This window comes from Perissodus microlepis, chromosome 7 (assembly GCF_051167445.1).
Source record: "Perissodus microlepis isolate ML-2025 ecotype Zambia chromosome 7, ASM5116744v1, whole genome shotgun sequence".
In the NCBI taxonomy this organism is placed as follows: Eukaryota; Metazoa; Chordata; class Actinopteri; order Cichliformes; family Cichlidae; genus Perissodus; species Perissodus microlepis.
Window position 1 is genome coordinate 26,709,179 of NC_140467.1, and position 20,863 is coordinate 26,730,041.

The 20,863-nt window shown below is 44.5% G+C and overlaps 1 protein-coding gene across 1 annotated transcript; it reads left to right on the forward strand.

Annotated features, from left to right (window-relative positions):
• Nucleotides 1–174: 174 nt before the first annotated feature.
• Nucleotides 175–19,423, forward strand: LOC146383212 (UDP-glucuronosyltransferase 2A2-like). The gene is made up of 7 exons (XM_084934445.1): nucleotides 175–495; nucleotides 15,111–15,600; nucleotides 17,784–17,932; nucleotides 18,014–18,145; nucleotides 18,316–18,403; nucleotides 18,534–18,753; nucleotides 18,939–19,423. Exons 1-7 carry the CDS (start codon nucleotides 178–180, stop codon nucleotides 19,216–19,218), a joined length of 1,677 nt encoding a protein of 558 aa, XP_084790571.1. The 5' UTR covers nucleotides 175–177; the 3' UTR covers nucleotides 19,219–19,423.
• Nucleotides 19,424–20,863: the final 1,440 nt, after the last annotated feature.

Below are 20,863 nucleotides of genomic sequence, written 5' to 3' on the forward strand. Positions count from 1 at the left end.
ACTGAGCACTGACTCTGATGAACCTCTAAGAAATGAGAAAACTTGAGAAACTGTGAGTGAGGTCCAGCAGGACAATGAATAAACAGGTTTCTGTGTTTGCCTCAGGCTTTGTGTTTTCGTCCAATCAGAGCACAGCTCTCACCTGTAGCTGACCTCTGAGCAGATTGGACTCTGGACATGCAGTTTCAGTCTGACTGGATTTGCTCACAAACTCAGGATTTTTTTGTTGTTTCACACATGATGCAGGTTTCCACGTCTCTTCCTCTTCTTCTTCTTCCCCTCACCCTCCTGCTCCTTCATCCCGTCTCCACAGTACATGGTGGCCATGTTCTGGCATTTCCGGGAGAGTTCAGCCATTGGTTGAACATGCGGACCATCATAGAGGAGCTGGTGAAGAGGAATCATTCTGTCACCATCTTAGTGCCCGATGCATCGCCGTCTGTCAACTACAACAACAGCCGCGACGCTGCCAAGTTCAACTTCCTGGTCTTCAAGGTAACACTGGTGTTTATACAGCGTGTTTGTAGTCACCCAAAGAAGATCCCTGACAATCACTGACAATCACTTCCCTAGATATTAGTGTCCTTTGAACATTGCTACACATTAGTTAAGGGTTTGTAGTACCTCCCATGAAAAGTTTGATTATCAGACACTTTCACTTTCTTTGTCTGGAAGAAATCATGTTTTTTCTCAGATAACATCCATTCATTAATTTTATTAACTGCGTATCTAACTCAGCATCACAGGGTCAATTTCAAGTGGAAAATAATGTGTTGATGCACTAAGGCTTTCTGCATCAATTTTAGATATTTATTGTTATCTTTTCTCTGTTCCACTCTGTGGTGTCACAGTGCTGAGGTCTGTTAATATTTTGAGTCTTGGTTCAAGTTTTGATTTCATTATTTTTCTGATGGCATTTTTCCTAGAGGCTTTGAATATTTGTGATATTGCAGAAGTCCCAATCTTAATTATTCCTAATAATTGTAGGAATTTTTCCTGTAGTATGCTGGTACCTGTTTTTTGTTAAAACTTTAGCCCACTGTGTGTTTACAGTCCTGTGAGAAGCAGGTTAAAAGTGTAAGTTCATGACAGCTGTGAGGGACCAAGCAGCCAAAGCATAGAGGACACAGGAGAAAATGTCTTCAAAAAGGGTTTTCTTCATTTTAACCCTCAAAAAAGTTCAAAAGACAAAATTCAAAAACATAACTAGCAGGCCCATAAAAGAGGCCGACTAAATATAACTCCACAAAAAGTAATTTCTAGAAACTTAAACAAACAAAGTGGACACAACTTAACTCACAAACTGACCTAGATACAAAGACAAGAGGGTAGCTTTTACAGTGGTTTGGCCAAACCATTTACACACAATAGGGGAAAATAAAAACACACACTAATATTAACTAAGCACAGAATAACATAAGTAAACCTAAAACACCCCTGTTCCTGATAAGCACAAAGTTGGCCCTGCTGAGCAGGCATTTTGTTCTCAGGGTCCTCAGCCACGCCTTTTGCCCAGACAGAAAACAGCCACTGCCCAAAACCAGGTAACTCAAAGAAAGAGAAACATAATTAATATAACAGAAAATTTTTTTAGAAAAACCACACAATGCTATTATGCGTGCGCCTCATAAAATCAGTGTTCGGTTTAAATAAAATGATTAATGAATTATATTAATGGGAAAAAACTGCAAACCAAACTAATAAAGTGAACAAATGGACTGATTTACCAATGTGTGGCTGATGCCATCACAACAGCACAATTTGAAACACACTGAACAAATATGGCTGAAGGGATTTCAGGAGAAATCATCTTCTCTCTGAAAAGAACATTGCAGCATGATTTATGGTTGCAAAGCTGCATCTGGACAAACCACAAGGCTGCTGGATGTCATGGTCTGCAACCTGCTGCCCAGCATTCTGTGTTTTTGGGTTTTAAAGTTCTGTTAAATTGTTTACTTAAGTTTACATTTCATGTATTAGTCTACAACTTCTGTTATCTCCTTTGTTGGTTGATTTTGGTATTTGTAGTAATCTTTTATTTTGAGTCCTACTAGTTTTTGCTCCATTCTTGCTTATAGTAGTTTGCATTGTATTCCTGTTTTAGTTTGTCCTGCCTTCCCTGTATTCCCCATGGTTAGTTAATGTTTTGCCACTCTCTGTGTTCCCTTAGTATTTTGCCCTCCTCTGTCAAGTTGCTTGTATTAATTTCATTAAGGTGATCGTGTTTTCTCTGTTTAATTATTACTTCCTGTTTTACTTTGAGAGAATTTGTGCTCCTTGTGCTTTGCTTTTAGTTTTGCTTCCTTTGTCTAGTCTGCTCTGATTTGGTTCACCTGTGTCTTGTTCTCCACAGCGGTCTCCACTTACCCTAATCACCCACCTGTGTGTGTATTAGCTGTGTCCCAAAACGTAGGCTGCATCCTTCGCGGTCTATGTGGGCCGGGTCCTTCAAAGACCAAGAAAGCCGGAAGTGCGAGGCTGTAAAATGGGACAGTCTAGCCTTCAGATTTGCATCACAGCTGTCTCGGTGGAGTTTAATAAACTCGGCCGTCTGCTCCTTGCTATCTAAGATATAACAGGACACTGGCGTAAATTCTCGACCGTCTCACACTTCTGTTTAATCAGTTTTCTGTTTGACGTTTATTCAGCTGTGTGAAAATCCCGGAGGAACCCGATGGATTAATAAAGTTTTATTTAATCTAATCTAAGATAATAATTTTGATCTCAGCCAAACTGATTTACTCCGGAACAAATAAAACACCGACAAAAGCCAAACAATTACATTTTTAAGTTATCTGAGTGACTTATATATCATGTTTAACCTGAGTAGCGAAAGACAGCGGGAGTCTGAAAACGATGAAGCCGGGAGTCCGCTGCTCTCGCCGGCTCGAGTGACCTTTGAACCCCCCGGCTAGCTATCGAGCAGGTGGGTAACAGACATCTCCGAAAACGTCGGAGCACTTTTACAAATATGCGATGTCTTGATAAACCGAGCAGATATTTAAAGTTTACACACCTACTTTCTCGCCTTAAAATATGTTAAAAGTTTATTTTGTGACCCAGAAAGAGTAATAAGAGTAATATTAAAACTTACTAGTGGCCGCCATTGTTGGAAACTGGAATTGGCTGGGCCGCGCTATGAATTCTGGGATATGGTGGGCCACGAAGGACACACCCGACCCATCCTTCAAATTCGGGGAAATTAAGGACGCATTTGTCGGCCGCATTTGAAGGAGTCGACGAATTGGGTCAGCCTTCGTCGCCTGGCTGTGACGTAATCGGCCTTCAAATGCGGCCTCCGAAGGATGCAGCCTACGTTTTGGGACACAGCTATTGTCTCACTCTCCTTTTGTCAGAGTGTCAGTTCATCTTCCCTTTTTGTCTTTCAGCTCCAGTCCCTCCTTGCCCAAGTATTACTTCCCAGTTTACGGCTTTGAGTTTCGTTTTGTGCTTTATATTCTACATTGTATTTTTCCCTGCAGCAAAATGGCTCGTTGTGAGTTTACCACAGCCTGCCTTACACGTCTGCATTTGGTTCTTAACACACCACACCCTTTGCAATTTGTGACGGTATACTCTAACCATAAAATGGACCCAGGCACTATCCCAGAGGAGTTTAGAGAAAAGAGAATTGTCCGGGAAACCAGTCATGAAGTTTCACTGATCGGCAAGGAGGTGGCTAGCAAACGTGGACCACCTCTGGTGGTTTGGCCTGACGCCAGCATCAATGTGGGAGGACAGCTCTGGAGGCCTTCACCATCAGTGAAGGTGACCGAGCACTATTGGTGGCTTGGCTGGACACTGATGGTGACGGTGAGGACCCCTCTGTGACTCAAATGCCATGGGACATTGAATTCTGGCTCAGGCCTGCACTCTCAGGCAGAGCGGGAACCTTTGACTTAGGTGGCATGGGACCGATAGGTTCTGCTGAGGAGCCAGGGATATTGAAGACTCGGGGGACGCAAAAAGCTGATGCCAGCCCCAGCCAATGCAAGTGAAGGTTGCGTAGGCTAGGACTGGACTCATAGCTGACTGTGGAGGCTATGGCAGCGCCGCAGAACATGCAGATCTCCTTAGAGGGTGACGCTGCAGCTGGGACCCACCTGCCCCCACCCTGAGAAAAAAAAATTGGGTGCAGGAACAATCTGGACCCTAGCCACCCCCATTCAGGGAGTGAGGATGGGTGTAGGGTTCTCATACTCAGGGGAGGCCCCGGGTAGATCATCAGTCTCTAAGAGTGCAAGTTGTGATACATAAATATTGTCTGGAAGGACCTGCACATATGCCCTACTAACAGTCTTAGGAATGCAGGCAGTGAACAGTGAACAGTAAACAGTCTCTGGGAATCCAGGTTCAGGAGCCTAATAAGCAGTGCTCTGCTAGGGCTTTGTGGTAGGACTTGACTTAAGCGGTCAAAGAAGTGCAGGAGACTGATGCTGTCCAGTGTAGCAAGTGATTTATTCACCATTTTGTGACCCAAACAATATTTACAAAGAAACAAATAAGAAACTCAACTCCAAATTAACTCAGTTCAAATAAACATAACTGAACTTAAATCAACGGAAATTAAGGTCAAACTGCACACAGCTACACTGACCTGAACCTTTCTCTTGAAACACCTGAGTTCTTCTGCTTAAATAGTCCACTTAATCAATTTCTCCTCTGGACTATTCCATTCAGTAGGTAGGTAAGATGAACATGATTATATTCAAACCTCTACTACTCCTCTTTACTGGCAACATAAACTCTGGTGTAATCAATACATATCACAACAATAAATCTATTTCTTTATAAACCCTCTAAAATCAACTTTATTAAATTATAAGAGTTCTTCCCCTTCTGCATTTGGTCTCTTCCTGTGACCTCAGATGAACCCAGAAGGTATAAAGCAGGAAGTAAAACTATATTTCCTCCTTTTGTTTCTGGAAGACAGGTAGGTAAGGTAAGTTCTAAACAATACAAATTAACAGTTGAAATAAATAACATGTTAACTTAACAAACTTGTAGGAATTGATTTAAACCAAGATGTTATATTATATAATCTGTAAAAGTGCAAAACATAAACAAACCCGGGATAGTAGATGTTTGCCTATTGCAGATTACATGTGAAATATGGTTAAATCAAAACAAGAATGTTAACTAAGAATATAGACAAATGGTCTTCTCACCCACTTTGTCACACTCCCCCCCCCTCCCTTAAGACCGTTACTCCTCTGAGTCACGGGACAGGAAATCAGCAATGACATTCTGGGTCTATACTGGACCTGGAAACGAAAAGGCTGGAGAGATAAATACCATCTTGTTATCCTGGCATTCGTGTCTTTCATATTATGAATCCATTGCAAAGAACGATGATCAGTCTCAAGAACAAACTCTTTCCCAATGAGATAATATCGTAAGGTGTCTAGAGCCCATTTAATCGCCAGTGCCTCCTTTTCAATGGTTGAATACCTCATTTCTCTTGGAAAAAGTTTTCGACTGATGTACTGAACAGGCAACTGCTGCCCTTCCTCTCCTTGCAGTAAAACCGCTCCCAGACCCACCTCAGAGGCATCTGTTTGTACTGTGAAAGGAAGGTTAAAATCTGGACACTGCAAAACAGGTTTCTGACACAAACAGTCTTTCAAATCATTAAATGCATTCTCAGCATCTTTCGTCCACCTGATCTTTGTAGGACTAGATTTTCTTGTCATGTCAGTCAATAAAGCTGCTCTCGATGAAAAATTTGGAATAAGTCGACGATACCAACCCACTAATCCCAAAAATGATCTCAACCTTTTCTTTGTGTTTGGCAAGAGTGCTGCAGCAACTGCATCCACTTTTCCAACCTGAGGGCGAATGCCTCCACCCCCTATTACATAACCCAGGTACTGCACCTCGGGCTTGGCAATGTGACATTTCTTGGCATTTATGACAAGTCCAGCATTGGTGATACGTCGAAACACATCAGCAAGATGTTTCAGATGATCTTCCCATGTACCACTGTAAACAACAATGTCATCAATGTAGGCCGCTGCATATTGTTCTGCACCCTTCAACACTCGATCCACCAACCTTTGGAATGTAGCTGGTGCTCCATGCAAACCAAAGGGCATCACTGTGAATCTAAACAGTCCACTTGGCACTCTGAATGTTGTTAAGTCCTTAGATGAGTCTGTCAAGGGAACCTGCCAATAACCTTTACAGAGGTCAAGGGTAGTCAGAAATTTAGCATTTCCCAAACGATCAATTAGTTCATCAACCCTCGGCATTGGATAAGGATCAAAAGCAGACACAGAATTTAACTTAGAAAAGTTTACACAAAATCTAAGCTTAGGATCATCTTTCTTTGGTACAAGCACAACAGGGCTACACCACTCACTGTGCGATGGCTCAATGATTCCTGCAGCCAGCATCTCCTCCAGCTCACTTTTCAACTCAGGCAATAGCTTAGCTGGGATACGGCAAGTGGTATCTCTAATTGGCCGTTGGTCTGGAGAATGCAAAGTGATTTTGTGTTCAATGACGTGTGTACGACCTGGCTTTAGACTGAAGAGTTCTTTGGTCATAAGTGATTGCACCTCCTGACGTCTTTCCAAAGGCAAATGGTTTAAGTCTGGAAACACAGTTGTGACAGCTGAAGAAGGGAAGTACTGCTCCTGAGGCTCTTCCTCATCCACAACTGTACATGCCCACATGGATGTTGAGTCCTGTGGCTGGTCAGTCCACTCTTTCAAAAGATTGACGTGGAACACTTGATGATTCTTTCGACGAGCTGGCAAATGAAGCTCATATGTGACTGGGCCTGTCTTTTTTGTGATTTCATATGGCCCCTGCCACTTTGCAAGAAGACTGCTCTGAGAAGTTGGCAACAGTAGAAGAACTTTCTGTCCCTCACGGAAGACTCTTCTTCTTGACACTTTATCATATCTTTGTTTTTGCCGCTGTTGCGCATGGGCCAGATTGTTATTAGCAAGTTCTTGGAAATGTTCTAGCTTGTCTCTCATTTTGAGGACATATGAGAGTTCACTGAACCTCTGCTCTGACATCGAACCCTCCCAAGCTTCTTTCGGAACATCCATTGGACCTCTGACAGGATGCCCATAAAGTAGCTGGAATGGTGAAAACCCAGTAGAACTTTGTGGAACCTCTCGGTAGGCAAATAACAAAAATGGGAGCCATTGGTCCCAATCTGACCCTGTTTCATTAACAAACTTCCTGAGCATTGATTTTATGCTCTTGTTAAATCGCTCCACAAGGCCATCCGTCTGTGGGTGATAGGGACTGGTCTTGACACCCTGGATCCCTAACAAACTGTATACTTCTTTGAGCATCAGTGAAATTGGTCCCCTGATCTGTGATGATTTCTTTTGGGATACCTACTCTGGAAAAAAACTGAATCAGGCAGTTAACAATCTGACGAGCCTTTATTTTCTTCAGGGGGAAGGCTTCAGGATATTTTGTGGCATAGTCACAAACTACAAGTATGTACTTATGACCTGCTTTACTCTGTTCTAGTGGGCCAACAATGTCCATGGCAATGCGTGAAAAGGGTGTATCAATGATGGGCATACTGATAAGCGGAGCTCTATCTGCTTTCCTGCCTGGAGCTGTTAACTGGCACTTTGTCACAGGCTTGCTTAGGAATATCACCAATGGACTTAGAATGAGCTGACTGAGACACACAATGAGCAGTTGCTGATGAGACTCGGGTATGTTATTATTCATTTCTCAAAAACTTTAACAATTTTAGCCCCTATAGGCTCAAACAATAATGGCTTGGCTTTAGCAGAAACAGTCTTTGAAGCACCTAATTCAGATGAAGCAGTTATCATGTTTGCTAACTCAGAAACAGAGCTCAGACTTTAAATGAGCAGAGGTAGAAAGAATAAGCTCAGGTAATTCATTATTGGAGAGTGAAACACTCAACTCAATTCTGACATCAGAAGGCTTTTTTAACCCAAAAGTTAACCTCTATATACAATTCACCAGTCTCAATGTTAATACATACAAGAACACAATTAATACCAGCTGAGTCAGAAATAGCTGATTTATTTATTACTCACTTGAAAACAGAAAGGTTTATGTGACCATTTGCATTAGCTAGCACAGAGAATGAAATCGCTTCTGTAATACACCCAACACAACAGTTTATTTATTTACAGATTCATTAGTCTTCAATTTTTCCCCAAAAACCCAGTGGTGGATGGCATTACCTTGGCCTCTAGTAACACTGTGAAGAATCTTGGAGTCATTTTTGACCAGGATATGTTCTTCAATGCACATATTAAATAAATATGTAGGACTGCTTTCTTCCATTTGCGCAATATCTCTAAAATAAGAAATATCCTGTGTCAGAGTGATGCTGAAAACCTAGTTCATGCATTTATTACTTCCAGGCTGGACTACTGTAATTCATTATTATCGGGATGTCCTAAAAACTCCCTGAAAAGCCTTCAGTTAATCCAAACTGCTGCAGCAATAGTACTGACTGCTTCCTGGTCCCAACTCTGGATAGCCATGTAGCCAGACTTCTAGAAATCTGCTCCATTCAAAGTGGGATGGATGCCGTCTCACCTAACAAGACCTGGTTTCCTCCAGAAAGCAGTGTTGGGAAGGAGCCTTTTAAATGTATTCCACTACAGATTACAGAATACATGGCACAAAATGCAATTTGTAACGTATTCCGTTACATTACTCAATGAGAGAAACGTAACGGAATACTTTGGATTACTTAATATTGTCATGGTCCTGAGTCTGACGACTCAGTGTTTTGTGTTTCTTTATAATATTCTGTGTTCTTGTTTATTCTGTGATGTCTTTGGGTTCGGTTTGCCATTCGTTAGGGTTTTGTTTTGTGCCTGCCTGCTCCCACTTCTCTGTGTTCCCTCTGTCTGTCTATGGTGTCACTGTGTCTGCTTGTGAGTCTGTCTGTTCAGTTCAGTGTCTTGTCTGGTTTTCTGTGTCTGTTAGTTTCCTGTTTTATTCTGAAGGTCCTTGTCTTATGTGAGTATGTTCAGTTTACGTTTCCCCTGCCTCGTCTGTTGTGATTTCACCCAGGTGTGCTTCCCTCCTGTTTCACATCCCCTGATTACTGGTGTGTGGTATTTATAGTGTGTGTTCCCTCGTCCTCGTGGCTGGTTCATCTGCGTTTCTCCCTCCGTCATCCTGTGTGGTTTTTCCCTATGTTCTCTTCGTCTCCCTGCATCTCGGTTTCTTGTCTCAAGATTTCAGGTTTGTTTTTCCTTAGTTGTTCCCAGTTTAGGTTTTCTTAGTTTTAAGCTCACCCTCACCATCTCTGTTTGCATCTACTTTTGCTAAATAAACTCACTTGCACCAGAGCTGCCGCATCTTGGGTCCTAAATGATTCACACACGGCTTGCCCCGGCAACCTGTGACAGTACAAACCAGCCACCATGGACCCAGCAGCATTAAACCTGTCCGAGGAGCTCCGGGACGACATTACCTACAATGTGGAGATGCTTCTCGGGCTGTGGCTGGAAAACCCTCCGAAAGAGCTTCGCTGCGCCGTTGAAAGCCGGCTACAACGGCTCTTTTCCGGCCTGCCATGGCTATTGGAATCGCTTCCCCCGACCATGCAGGCCTTTCGCCACAACACACCACACCTTCTCTCAGCCACTACTGCCTCGCTGCCCGACCCGCCGGATGTGGTTTTGCCCGGCCCGTCGGAGCTGTCTGTGGGGAGGAAACGACGATCGTGCCGCTGGCGCGCCACCCCACAGCCGGACGTTCGGACTTCTGAATCGCCGGCTGTAGTGAGTGAGGACTCTTTTCCTGTTTTGGACTGTGGAACTGTTTACTCCGGGGCTGTGTTTTGTGTGGCAGATACGAAAGTGAACAGCTATTCACCTGCTCAGCAGCCTTCGGCTCAGCTAGCTGCCCACCCTCAAGATCATTTAGCTGCCCAGCAGCCACCTTCAGCTCAGTTAGCTGCCCAGCAGCCACCTTCAGCTCAGTTAGCTGCCCAGCAGCCACCTTCAGCTCAGTTAGCTGCCCAGCAGCCACCTTCAGCTCAGTTAGCTGCCCAACAGCCACCTTCAGCTCAGTTAGCTGCCCAGCAGCCACCTTCAGCTCAGTCTTCTGTGCCTCCAGTGTCTCCCGTAGTTCAGTCTTCTGTGCCTCCAGTGTCTCCCGTAGTTCAGTCTCCAGTGTCGCCAGTGTCTCCTGTAGTTCAGTCTCCAGTGTCGCCAGTGTCTGCCGTAGTTCAGTCTCCAGTGTCACCAGTGTCTGCCGTAGCCCAGGCTCCAGTGTCGCCAGTGTCTCCCGTAGCCCAGGCTCCAGTGTCGCCAGTGTCTGCCGTAGCCCAGGCTCCAGTGTCCCCGCTACCCGTAGCCCAGGCTTCAGTGTCACCGCTAGCTCCATCACTCTTTCTGTCTCCAGTCTCACTCATTCACTCCATGCAGGGAGAAACTCTAATTTCCACCCAGGGTGTTTCTCGCACTTTAGCTGCTTTGGGCACAGTTATGCACTCCAGGGCCTCCCCAGAGGCTAGGTTTCAGTCCCCAGCTGATTCTGGACCCCTGAAGGTTAAGCAGCCCCCAGAGAACTACTCCGTGTCAGCGCTGTCTGGGCAGAGCCAGTGCTCAGCACAGCACCCATTGCCTTCATGTCTGCCATAGGACTCCATGCCTGCTGGCTTTGTAATAGTCTCCGCTGGAGGGTCCGAGGGACCGCTCCGGCCTTTGTCTCCTGGGTGTCAGCACCACCCTCTCCGGCTCCCATGCCGTCGCCTGCAGCGCCACCGTTTCCTGGTCCAGCTTCAGAGTCTTCATCCTTGCCTGGTCCAGCTTCAGAGTCTTCATCCTTGCCTGGTCCAGCTTCAGAGTCTTCATCCTTGCCTGGTCCAGCTTCAGAGTCTTCATCCTTGCCTGGTCCAGCTTCAGAGTCTTCATCCTTGCCTGGTCCAGCTTCAGAGTCTTCATCCTCGCCAGCAGCAGCCTCATCATCCTCGCCAGCAGCAGCCTCATCATCCTCGCCTGCAGCAGCCTCATCATCCTCGCCTGCAGCAGCCTCATCATCCTCGCCTGCAGCAGCCTCATCATCCTCGCCTGCAGCAGCCTCATCATCCTCGCCTGCAGCAGCCTCATCATCCTCGCCTGCAGCAGCCTCATCATCCTCGCCTGCAGCAGCCTCATCATCCTCGCCTGCAGCAGCCTCATCATCCTCGCCTGCAGCAGCCTCATCATCCTCGCCTGCAGCATCAGGTTCTGCGGTTGACTTGCCACTTCCTCGTCTACACCTAGCACGGTCGGCCTTACCTCAACATCTCCGGCCACTTTCCAGGCCACTGGTTGGGCGTCATCGCTGTCGTGGGCGGCCTCCAGACCCCCTTCGCCTGAGTCGCCGCCGCTGCCTTCCGCACGGCCGGGCTCCGTACCAGCTCTGTCGTCGCCGCCGCCGCTGCCTTCCGCGCGGCCGGCCTCCAGACCAACTCTGTCACCTGTGCCTCCTGCATGGTCGGCCTCCCGACCCTTTGACTTATGAACTTTTGTGCCGGCGGTCCCCTTAACTGTTTCTCCGTCATTGCCGTCCGCACGGTCGGCCCCCTGAATTACTAGTGAACTGTTCTTTGTGCGCCAGTGTTTGGTTTTTTTGTGCATGTTCTGTTTTGAACTCTTGGTGCTCCTGTTTTGTTTGTGAATCTAAATGATTCACACACGGCTTGCCCCGGCAATCCGTGACAAATATATTGTCATGCTACATGAATGTACTATTGCTTTGTGATTTATTACTATTACTGAAGGCTACTCACCATACCAATACCAACTAGACTTTTAAATCTTAACATAAAATGAGTAACAGTAGGGTGGACATTAGGTAAGGCTGCACTTTTTGCAGTGATCTTGTATAGAAAACTATTTCTGTATCAGTAATATGTTTTCTTTTTGTCTGTTAATAATCATGTGGAAGTGATTGTGCTTAACTGTATGAAGCTTATTAGCCATTATGAAACAGATGATACATAAAAGTGAATTTTGCCAAAGTGCTTAAGATACTTTTTAAAATTAGGCTATGTTTTTTTTCTTAAAGAAATCTACTACATCATGTGTATTTTTTTTTAATGTCATGTGTCATTTATATTGCAAATATTAATCACAGTTAAATTAAGAGGGGATGTCAATAAAAAAATCACGAGCTGTGGTGTCAAGTACACCGCCGTTCCAATTGTAGAACGATCGCGCTGCGTTCTCGGAAAGTCCAGACTCCCGTGTGAACTGTGAAGTCCGGACTAGCGAAAACGTGATTACGGACTCGCGTACTTGAGTATTTAGAAACGGCCTAACAGTCTGCAGTCTATGAATTAACCTCAACTAACACCAGCTAACAATGTTCGCTCGGTGGCCGTAATTAGCCTTCATTAATAGTAATAAAAATCACACAACAATAGTATATCGAAGATGCTGAAGTTTCGCCCATCCCATTCTTCTTATGAAGTGGTGTCCAACTAAGAAATGCATTCCTGCCTGTGCACTGCTGGCTCTGCTGTGCTGGCTCTGGGTCCATTGTGTAACTGACACCACCAACATTAGCAGGACATTAGAGCCTCTTATTGCGTGTTTTGTTTGGGTTTCCAGCAATCAGAATCAGAGAAACTCAGACCCGCCGTGTTCCCAGGAGGGAACAAGCATCGAAGGCGTTTGGAAAGGGAGGGGGGATGAGTGTGTGCATATCAGTGTATATGTATGTGTGTGCGTGTCCAGAGTTCAGCTGAGACAGTGTCCTTCGCCCTGCTAGGCTAAGTAAACAGTCTTCCAGCCAACCCAGGTGGCCTTGTAGGGAATGGGAAGGAACAGACTAAACACAGTCGTTATCAGGGTGTTTTTGTTCGGCTTCAGCCTTGAGACCGCAGCTGGCGCCGAAAGGGTAGCCGCATGAAGTGATGGTGCTTTTAACTTTTTACTTTAGTGCGAACAGCTCATATGAATTCCAAAGCAGTTCTAACAGTCCAACACTGGTCTCTCAATCTCCCGTTGGAGAGCCGCGAGCTTCGCCATGATGTTATCAAACTTGCGCTCTGTGATGTTGTCATTCTTGTGCTCAAAGAGCCGATTCTGTGAACTCACGACCACAGTGAGCCTCCCCAAGATGTAATCCAATTTGCACTCAGAGATGTTATTCCAAGCGAGCCCTTCCAAGATGTAATCCAGTCTGCACTCAGAGATTAGCATTCACGACACGACAGCCGTAAGCCTCTCCAAGATCTTATCCGTGCTGCACTCAATGAGCCCATTTTGAGAAACTCACGCCTCTTCCCATCGTTTCAATCCCAGCGGGCAGCCTTGTGGGGATTTGAACAGCCGGTTCCGCTTCCTTAATTCTTTGATAAGTCAGGGCCAAGCCAGCTCCGATCAGCAAGAACCCTGTTACCATGGTTCCAAATAGGTAGATATCTTCAGCACTCAGGCTCACCCAAGCCCAGACTTCTCATTGAGAAAGGGGTGTCAATTGCATTTAGGGACCAGTTGATCAAATCCATAATTCCTCTTTTAGGTTTTAGAGAACAGACTGTGAGAGAGTGTTCCAGGGAAAAGTAATACAAAAAACACGAGACTAGACAAGGACACAAGAGGCTAAGCAGGGAAGCTAAGGGAGAGGAGGAGAGGAGAAAAGTGCGACCGCCTTCGTCAAGAGCAAGAGCAGAAAAAAAGGAGTTGTACAAGAGATGGCCACGGGCAGGAATGATTTCCTGTGTCGTTCAGTGGTGCATTTGGAAAGCTGAGCAGTGGCATCAAGGCAGAAGAGCAGTCTTACAGTGGAAAGGAAGTGGTGTGGCAAGTGCAGTGTTCTTTCTTGACCACAGATGCGGGATGATCTGGGAAAGGTTCCTCATCCTCTGACCACTGGCTTGCCAAAAAGGATGCAGGGCCAGGTAAGGAAGAAACAGTCTGTGGAAATAGTGACGATGCGGAGCCAGTGAGGGGACTCGTATCAATTCTCTTGTGGAAACCAAGAATGTGTTTAGAAATCCTAGGCAACTGAAGTAATCATGGGTTGTCCCTGAGGATGGCGTCAATGCCTCTTAGCCCGACTGATAGAATCTTTAAATCAAAGGACTTGTGAATGCAATCCTGAATAATCTTTCCACCTTCTCTCCAAACTCCTCTGGAATAGCATCTGCGGGGGCTGTTTTATGGTTAGAGTATACTTTCAAGATTGCAAAGTGCAAGATGTGTGAGGAACCAAATGCAGACATGTAAGGCAGGCTGTGGTAAACTCACAATGAGCCATTTTGCTGCAGGGAAAAATACAATGTGGAATATAAAACACAAAATGAAACTCAAAGCCGTAAACTGGGAAATAATACTTGGACTAGGAGCGACTGGAGCTGAGAGACAAGAAGGGGAGATGAACTGACACTCTGACAAAAGGAGAGTGAGACAATATGCACACAGGTGGGTGATTAGGGGAAGTGGAGAACAAGACACAGGTGAACCAAATCAGAGCAGATGAGACAAAGGAAGCAAAACTAAAAGCAAAGCACAAGGAGCACAAATTCTCTCAAAGTAAAACAGGAAGTAATAATTAAACAGAGAAAACACGATCACCTTAATGAAATTAATACAAGCAACTTGACAGAGGAGGGCAAAATACTAAGGGAACACAGAGAGTGGCAAAACATTAACTAACCATGGGGAATACAGGGAAGGCAGGACAAACTAAATCAGGAATACAATGCAAACTACTATAAGCAAGAATGGAGCAAAAACTAGTAGGACTCAAAATAAAAGATTACTACAAATACCAAAATCAACCAACAAAGGATATAACAGAAGTTGTAGACTAATACATGAAATGTAAACTTAAGAAAAATTCTAAAGATGTTTGAACCTAATTTGAAAACCCAAAATACACAGACCACTGGGCAACAGGCCCAAGACCATGACGCTGGATTAAGGTCCTTTGGACAGACAAGGCCAAAGTGGAGATGTTTGTTCAAAATGCACAAAGCCAAACACAGTATATCAACATAAACACCAATTGCATGAGGCTTTTATTCCATGTTTCATGACTTATTTTATCTTGTCTTTAATCTCCAGGCTGACAGTTTACACACCATTACTGGGCGGTAACTAAACAATAAACTTGATCAGGTGTTTTTTCACTTGCAGGTGTCATACAGCAGGGAGGAATATGTGGGCACCATGCACGAATTCATCCAGTTCTCTATGTACGAGTCACACACCTCTTCACCGCTGCAAAAGATCATGAAGATGAACTATTTCATGGGCCGCACCCTGGACTTTGGGAGGCAGCAGTGTGATGGGGTGCTGAAGAACCAGCAGCTGATGGCGACTCTGCAGGACAGTGCTTTCGATGTTATCCTACAAGACCCCTTTGCAATGTGTGGCGACCTGGTGGCTGACATGCTCGGCGTGCCACTCGTCCTCTCGCTGCGCTTCAGCTTTGGCAGTGTTATGGAGCGACACTGTGGCCACGCCCTGTTGCCACCATCTTATGTTCCATTAGCTCCTCTTCCATACAACGACCGCATGACGTTCACGGAGAGACTGATCAACATGGTGACATATGTGGCGTCATCCACGCTAACTGAACTTGCCTGGAAGCTGTCTGTGAATAAATACTATAGTAAGATCAAAGGTCAGAGGTCACATCATAATGATGTCATTATCTGATACACAGTGGTGGGAAAAAGTGTTTGCCCCCCTCCTGATTTACTATTTTTTTGTATGTGTGTCACTCTTAAATGTTTCAGACCATCAAACAAATTGAAATATTAGACAAAGATAACACAAGGAAACAAAAAATGTCGTTTCTAAATGAAGGTGTTTTCTATTAAGGGGGAAAAATCCAAACCTACATGTCCCTGTGTGAAAATGTGATTGCCAGATTACCTAATAACTGGTCGTGGCTCTCTTTGCATTTGGGCAGCAGGTTGCATTTGCAGTAACTGGCAATGAATCTTTTACAGTGCTGTGAAGGAACTTTGGTCCACTCATCTTTCCAGAGTTGTTGTATTTCAACCAAATTGGAGGGTTTTCAAGCATGAACCACCTTTGTAAGGTCATGCCACAGCATCTCAATCGGATTCAGGTCAGGACCTTGACTGGACCACTCCAAAGTCCTTAGGGACTAAGTAAAGCGCTATACAAATACAGGCCATTTACCATTTACAGGCCATGTTACTTTTACGTCAGATGTACTGGAACACACACTTTTCAAAAAGTTAAACTTTTGTCCCATCAGTTCACAGAGTATTGTCCCAAACTCTGGAGGATCATCAAGATATGGCAAAACTGACACGAGCCTTTATGTTCCTTTTGCACTGCAGTGGTTTTTGTCTTGGAACTCCGCCATGCAGGCCATTTTTGCCCAGTCTTTTTTATGGTGGAGTCATGAACACCAGTGTTGGGAAGGTTACTTTTAAAATGTATTCCATTACAGATTACAGAATACATGCCCCAAAATGTATTTTGTAACGTATTCCGTTACGTTACTCAATGAGAGTAACGTATTCTGAATACTTTGGATTACTTAATATATTATCATGCTTTTTACAACTACATGAATGTACTATTGCTGTGTGATTTATTACTATTACTGAAGGTCCGCGGCTCCGAACCCGTAGTAAAGGGACCTCTGACTAATATGGCGGGGTCCGTGTCGGGCTCGTAGCCGAAAAATAGCTTTACTTTGTTGTGTGGGTCAACTTTGCTTGCGAGAGACAGAGAGAGGTGTTGAAAGGCTGCTCCAACGGAACTTATTGTTTCGGAGGAAAACACGAACACAGCGTACAGTCGAGTCTTAATAGCTTACTTACAACTGGGCTCGTCAGGCACTCTTCTTGGCTGCAGTGGTTATTATTATATTTACATGCTTCCAGCTCCCGTTTTTGCTCAGTGACAGCTCGTACTTTTCCACTCTCCTTTTTCTCCCTCCTCTTGCTCACATAACGTGTATGGCAGTCCATTCTCCCTGCAGCACGGACTACACTGCCCATGAGGCTACATTCTTTAGAGCTATGCCTGTAGCATTCTGCCTATTAGCTTAGCACAACAACAACAAAAAGGCGCTCTCTCACCCAGGAAACACGCAGTCGCAGAGAGAGAGAGCGTGTCACCGTGTAACCATGGCAACCATAGTGCTGCCGCCTGGAACAATAGAACATAGCTGTCAAACAAACCCAAACAATCCTGACCCGCAACAATATGAAACAGGAAAATACTGCAGTGTAATCCATTTATTTCAACAAAGTAACTGTATTCTATATACCACCTTTTTAAACGGTAACTGTAACGGAATACAGTTACTCATATTTTGTATTTTAAATATGTAACGGCAGTACATGTATTCCATTACTCCCCAACACTGATGAACACTGACCTTAACTGAGACAAATGAGGCCTGCAGTTCTTTGGATGTTGTTCTGGGGTCTTTTGTGACCTCTTGGATGAGTCTTTCATATGCTCTTGGGGTAATATTGGTCAGCCTGCCAGTCCTAGAAAGGTTCACCACTGTTCCATGTTTTCTCCATTTGTGAATAATGGTGCTCACTGTGGTTCGCTGGAGTTCCATAGCTTTAGAAATGCTTTATAACCGTTTCCAGACTAAAAGACTGCATTTTAACTTGTGCTATCTTTGTCTAATATTAAAAAATTTCTTAAGATCTGAAACAGATAAATGTGACAAACATACAAAAAAAAAAAAAGGTAATCAGGAATTGAGCACCTTTTCTCACCGCTAAATGTGAAATTTAGGAAATAAAAGTAGCCAACTACAAGCTTTTATTTTGAAGTCATATCCCTTCTTTCCTGTATGGACAGGAACTCCCAGCAGTGTGTGTGAGACTATGGGGAAGGCCGACGTGTGGCTCATCAGGACGTTCTGGGACATTGAGACGCCACGGCCGACCCCACCAAACTTCAAATACGTGGGCGGTCTACACTGCAAACCGGCCAATCAGCTGCCAGAGGTGTGAGCTCTGATTGCACACACTTTTATTCTGAAATGGGACAGGTGAGTGTTGATGTAATGATGATGTCACATCTTCCAGGACCTGGAGGCATTTGTGCAGAGTTCAGGTGATGCCGGCATAATTGTGGCTTCCTTCGGCTCCATGGTAACCAACCTGACGATGCAGCACGCTAACATCATCGCCACCGCCTTCGGTCAGATCCCACAGAAGGTCAGAAGCTCCACCCACTCACAGACATACAATCAGGGACTGGGCTGTCAGCAGATATTGATTGCATCATTGATTACTTTCTGCAATAATCATCAAAAAATACCTGCAGGCAGAAGAAGCTCAGATGGTTTGTTTCATCTTTGACTTGAGGAGTGTTTTCTTCCTTTCAGGTGATTTGGCGTTACCGTGGCGAGGCTCCAACTGCATTGGCGCCAAACACGAAGATTTCTGATTGGATCCCTCAGAACGACCTGCTGGGTATGACTCATTCATGATGTCATGGGATTTTGAAACAAAAGCCCAATGAGGCCTCTTATTTTTTTTTAACTTCCTCAGGTGGATTGTGATGTTCTTTCACAATAAAAGCTCTGCATTTGTTTGTCCTCAGGTCACCCAAAGACAAAGGCATTCGTGACACACGGTGGCACTAACGGTCTGTATGAAGCTGTGTTTCACGGCGTGCCTCTGGTGGGCGTGCCGCTGTTTGGCGATCAGCCTGATAATCTCGCCCGTATGAGCCGCAGAGGCACCGCCATCGTCCTGGACTTCAACCATCTGACAGCTGAGGAGCTGGCAGAGGCGCTGCACGTCGTCACAAACCAGCCAAGGTAAAGGTGATTTTAGTGTGGAATTGTGTTTGTATATTTCCTGTTAATAGTTTCGTCTTTGTACATTTGGACCTGTTTAATAACATTTTATTTCCTGTCTTTGACCTGATTCCTTCACAGTAAAAGTGCACTGCTGTTTAACAGTGAAACTGTCATATGACTTCCTGTTTGTTTACCATGCACAGCTACAGGACCAACATGCAGCGTCTGTCAGCGGTGCACCGCGACCAGCCAGTAACGCCACTGAGTACCGCCGTCTTCTGGGTGGAGTTTGTGATGCGACATGGTGGAGCTAGGCATCTGCGGTTGGCATCATACGACCTGAACTGGTTCCAGTACCACAGCTTGGACACTGGTGCTGCCCTGCTGGTCGCTTTGATGACCGTCGCTGCTTTGTGGTGGGTGGGGATACGCTGCATCCTGCGGCAGTGCAGACGGCGAGCAGGAAGAGAGAAGAAGGACTGAAGAGAGATTTGACATTTTTGGAGTAATATATAAATAGGTTTGGAGGTTTTAACCATCCAAAAGAACAAATGCAGACATACTCCACAGGTTTGGTTCTTCTTTCATTTTAAGAACACATGACTGCACTGTATTCTCTGCTTCAGAGGAGATATCCTCAAATGCAGCTTCTCTATTACATTTTCTAATAAACCAAACTGTCTCATCAGTGTAGAGTGATGCCTCTTATTCAGTCTGCCATCTGCCATGAATTTGTGGCTGTGGTCACAAAGCTGTGTCAAAGGTGTGACTGAACAGCTACAATGAAAGATGAGTTCACTTTCTGCAGGGTTTTTCCGAGCCAATCCGTTCAGTGTACTTCACACACTGAACGACAAAAGGAGGCATGTGAATTATATTTTTATTTGTAGTGTTACAAACCCCTCTGACGCCTTGGCTTCCAATCACAAATTCATTGTGCTCTCAGCAGTAATTCCTGGTACCACATTTTGTTTTCTAAATTTTATGTTTATTGGTGTGTGGATGGATGTATTGTCGTGTTCTATTTTCTTGAGAGAAAAAAATGCTCAAATTATGACTTTTAAAAATTAATTTTTAAATGGTTGGTATTTTAAGTTTATTTTACATAGAGCCATGGACCTCTGCCTTTCAGGGCTCAGAGAGACAAAGGATGACACACGAAAGCAGTAAGCATGTTAATGTGATTGGTTAAAAAGTCGGGGAAAACCACCGATTTAGAATTGGGTCCCCTTATCTGGCTTGAGTCTAGATCTGGCTCACATTTCATATCCTGCACCTATTGGACATCTCTTTGTAACAGGAGATGACGCTTCTCACATCACCATGGCAACCACCTCTCCTCCTCCGGTCAGGCCTATAGAAGTGAAGAGAGAGAGAGAGCTCTCCCTAGCTCCATTATTTACATAGTTGTTTTCTGGGTAGTGGTGTCAGTGTGTACCAGCCTGCTTCCAAGCTCTATTGTGTAAATCTCTACCATTGGAATGTGTGGTATAAGTGTGGCATTTTTTTTCTCAACACTCTATTCTGCATTACATATTTGGGCAGATAAAACATAAATGTAAGTTTACTCTATCAGAATGAGATTTCAGATACAAGTGGTGGAAAGCTTTCTCCAAAAGGTGGACGGTGCCTTCGTGATAGGGTGAGGAGTTCAGTCATTTGGGAGGAGTTCACAGTAGAACCACTGCTCCTCCACATCACAAGGAGACATCTAAGGCTGTCGCCTCCTGGGTAAGGTGTTCTGTTCTCCTGGGAGGAGTCCCCCAAGTGTAGACCCGGGACATGCTGGAGAGATTGCACTTCAGATTAGCAGAAGAAAACAACTAAATGATTTACTGTTTTATTTTAGATTTTAACCTTTATAGAAGTGGGTGGGTGAACAGCGTTCATCGTTCATAATGCACGTCGCACTCTTCAGTTGCAGTTTTTCGGATGTTCATTTGTTATATTTTAATAACACGTTAACTTTTATCGTAACATGTTTTCATATCATATTTAACATCATTTTATTTGAAGTGTTTTTCTGCCTCGCTGTCTGGAGTATAACATGTAATGTTGCTAATGCACAATAAGATGCTGCACAGTTAAGCATCATGGTTCATTATTTAAGAATGTGATTAATGGTTTA

Bases quoted from the DNA above. Each gene is read 5' to 3' on its own strand.
- LOC146383212 (XM_084934445.1), top strand. From the start codon at position 178: ATGCAGTTTCAGTCTGACTGGATTTGCTCACAAACTCAGGATTTTTTT. The intron at 15,601-17,783 runs GTCAGAGGTCAC...CTGTATGGACAG, and splicing joins ATACTATAGTAAGATCAAAG to GAACTCCCAGCAGTGTGTGT. The intron at 17,933-18,013 runs GTGTGAGCTCTG...CACATCTTCCAG, and splicing joins CGGCCAATCAGCTGCCAGAG to GACCTGGAGGCATTTGTGCA.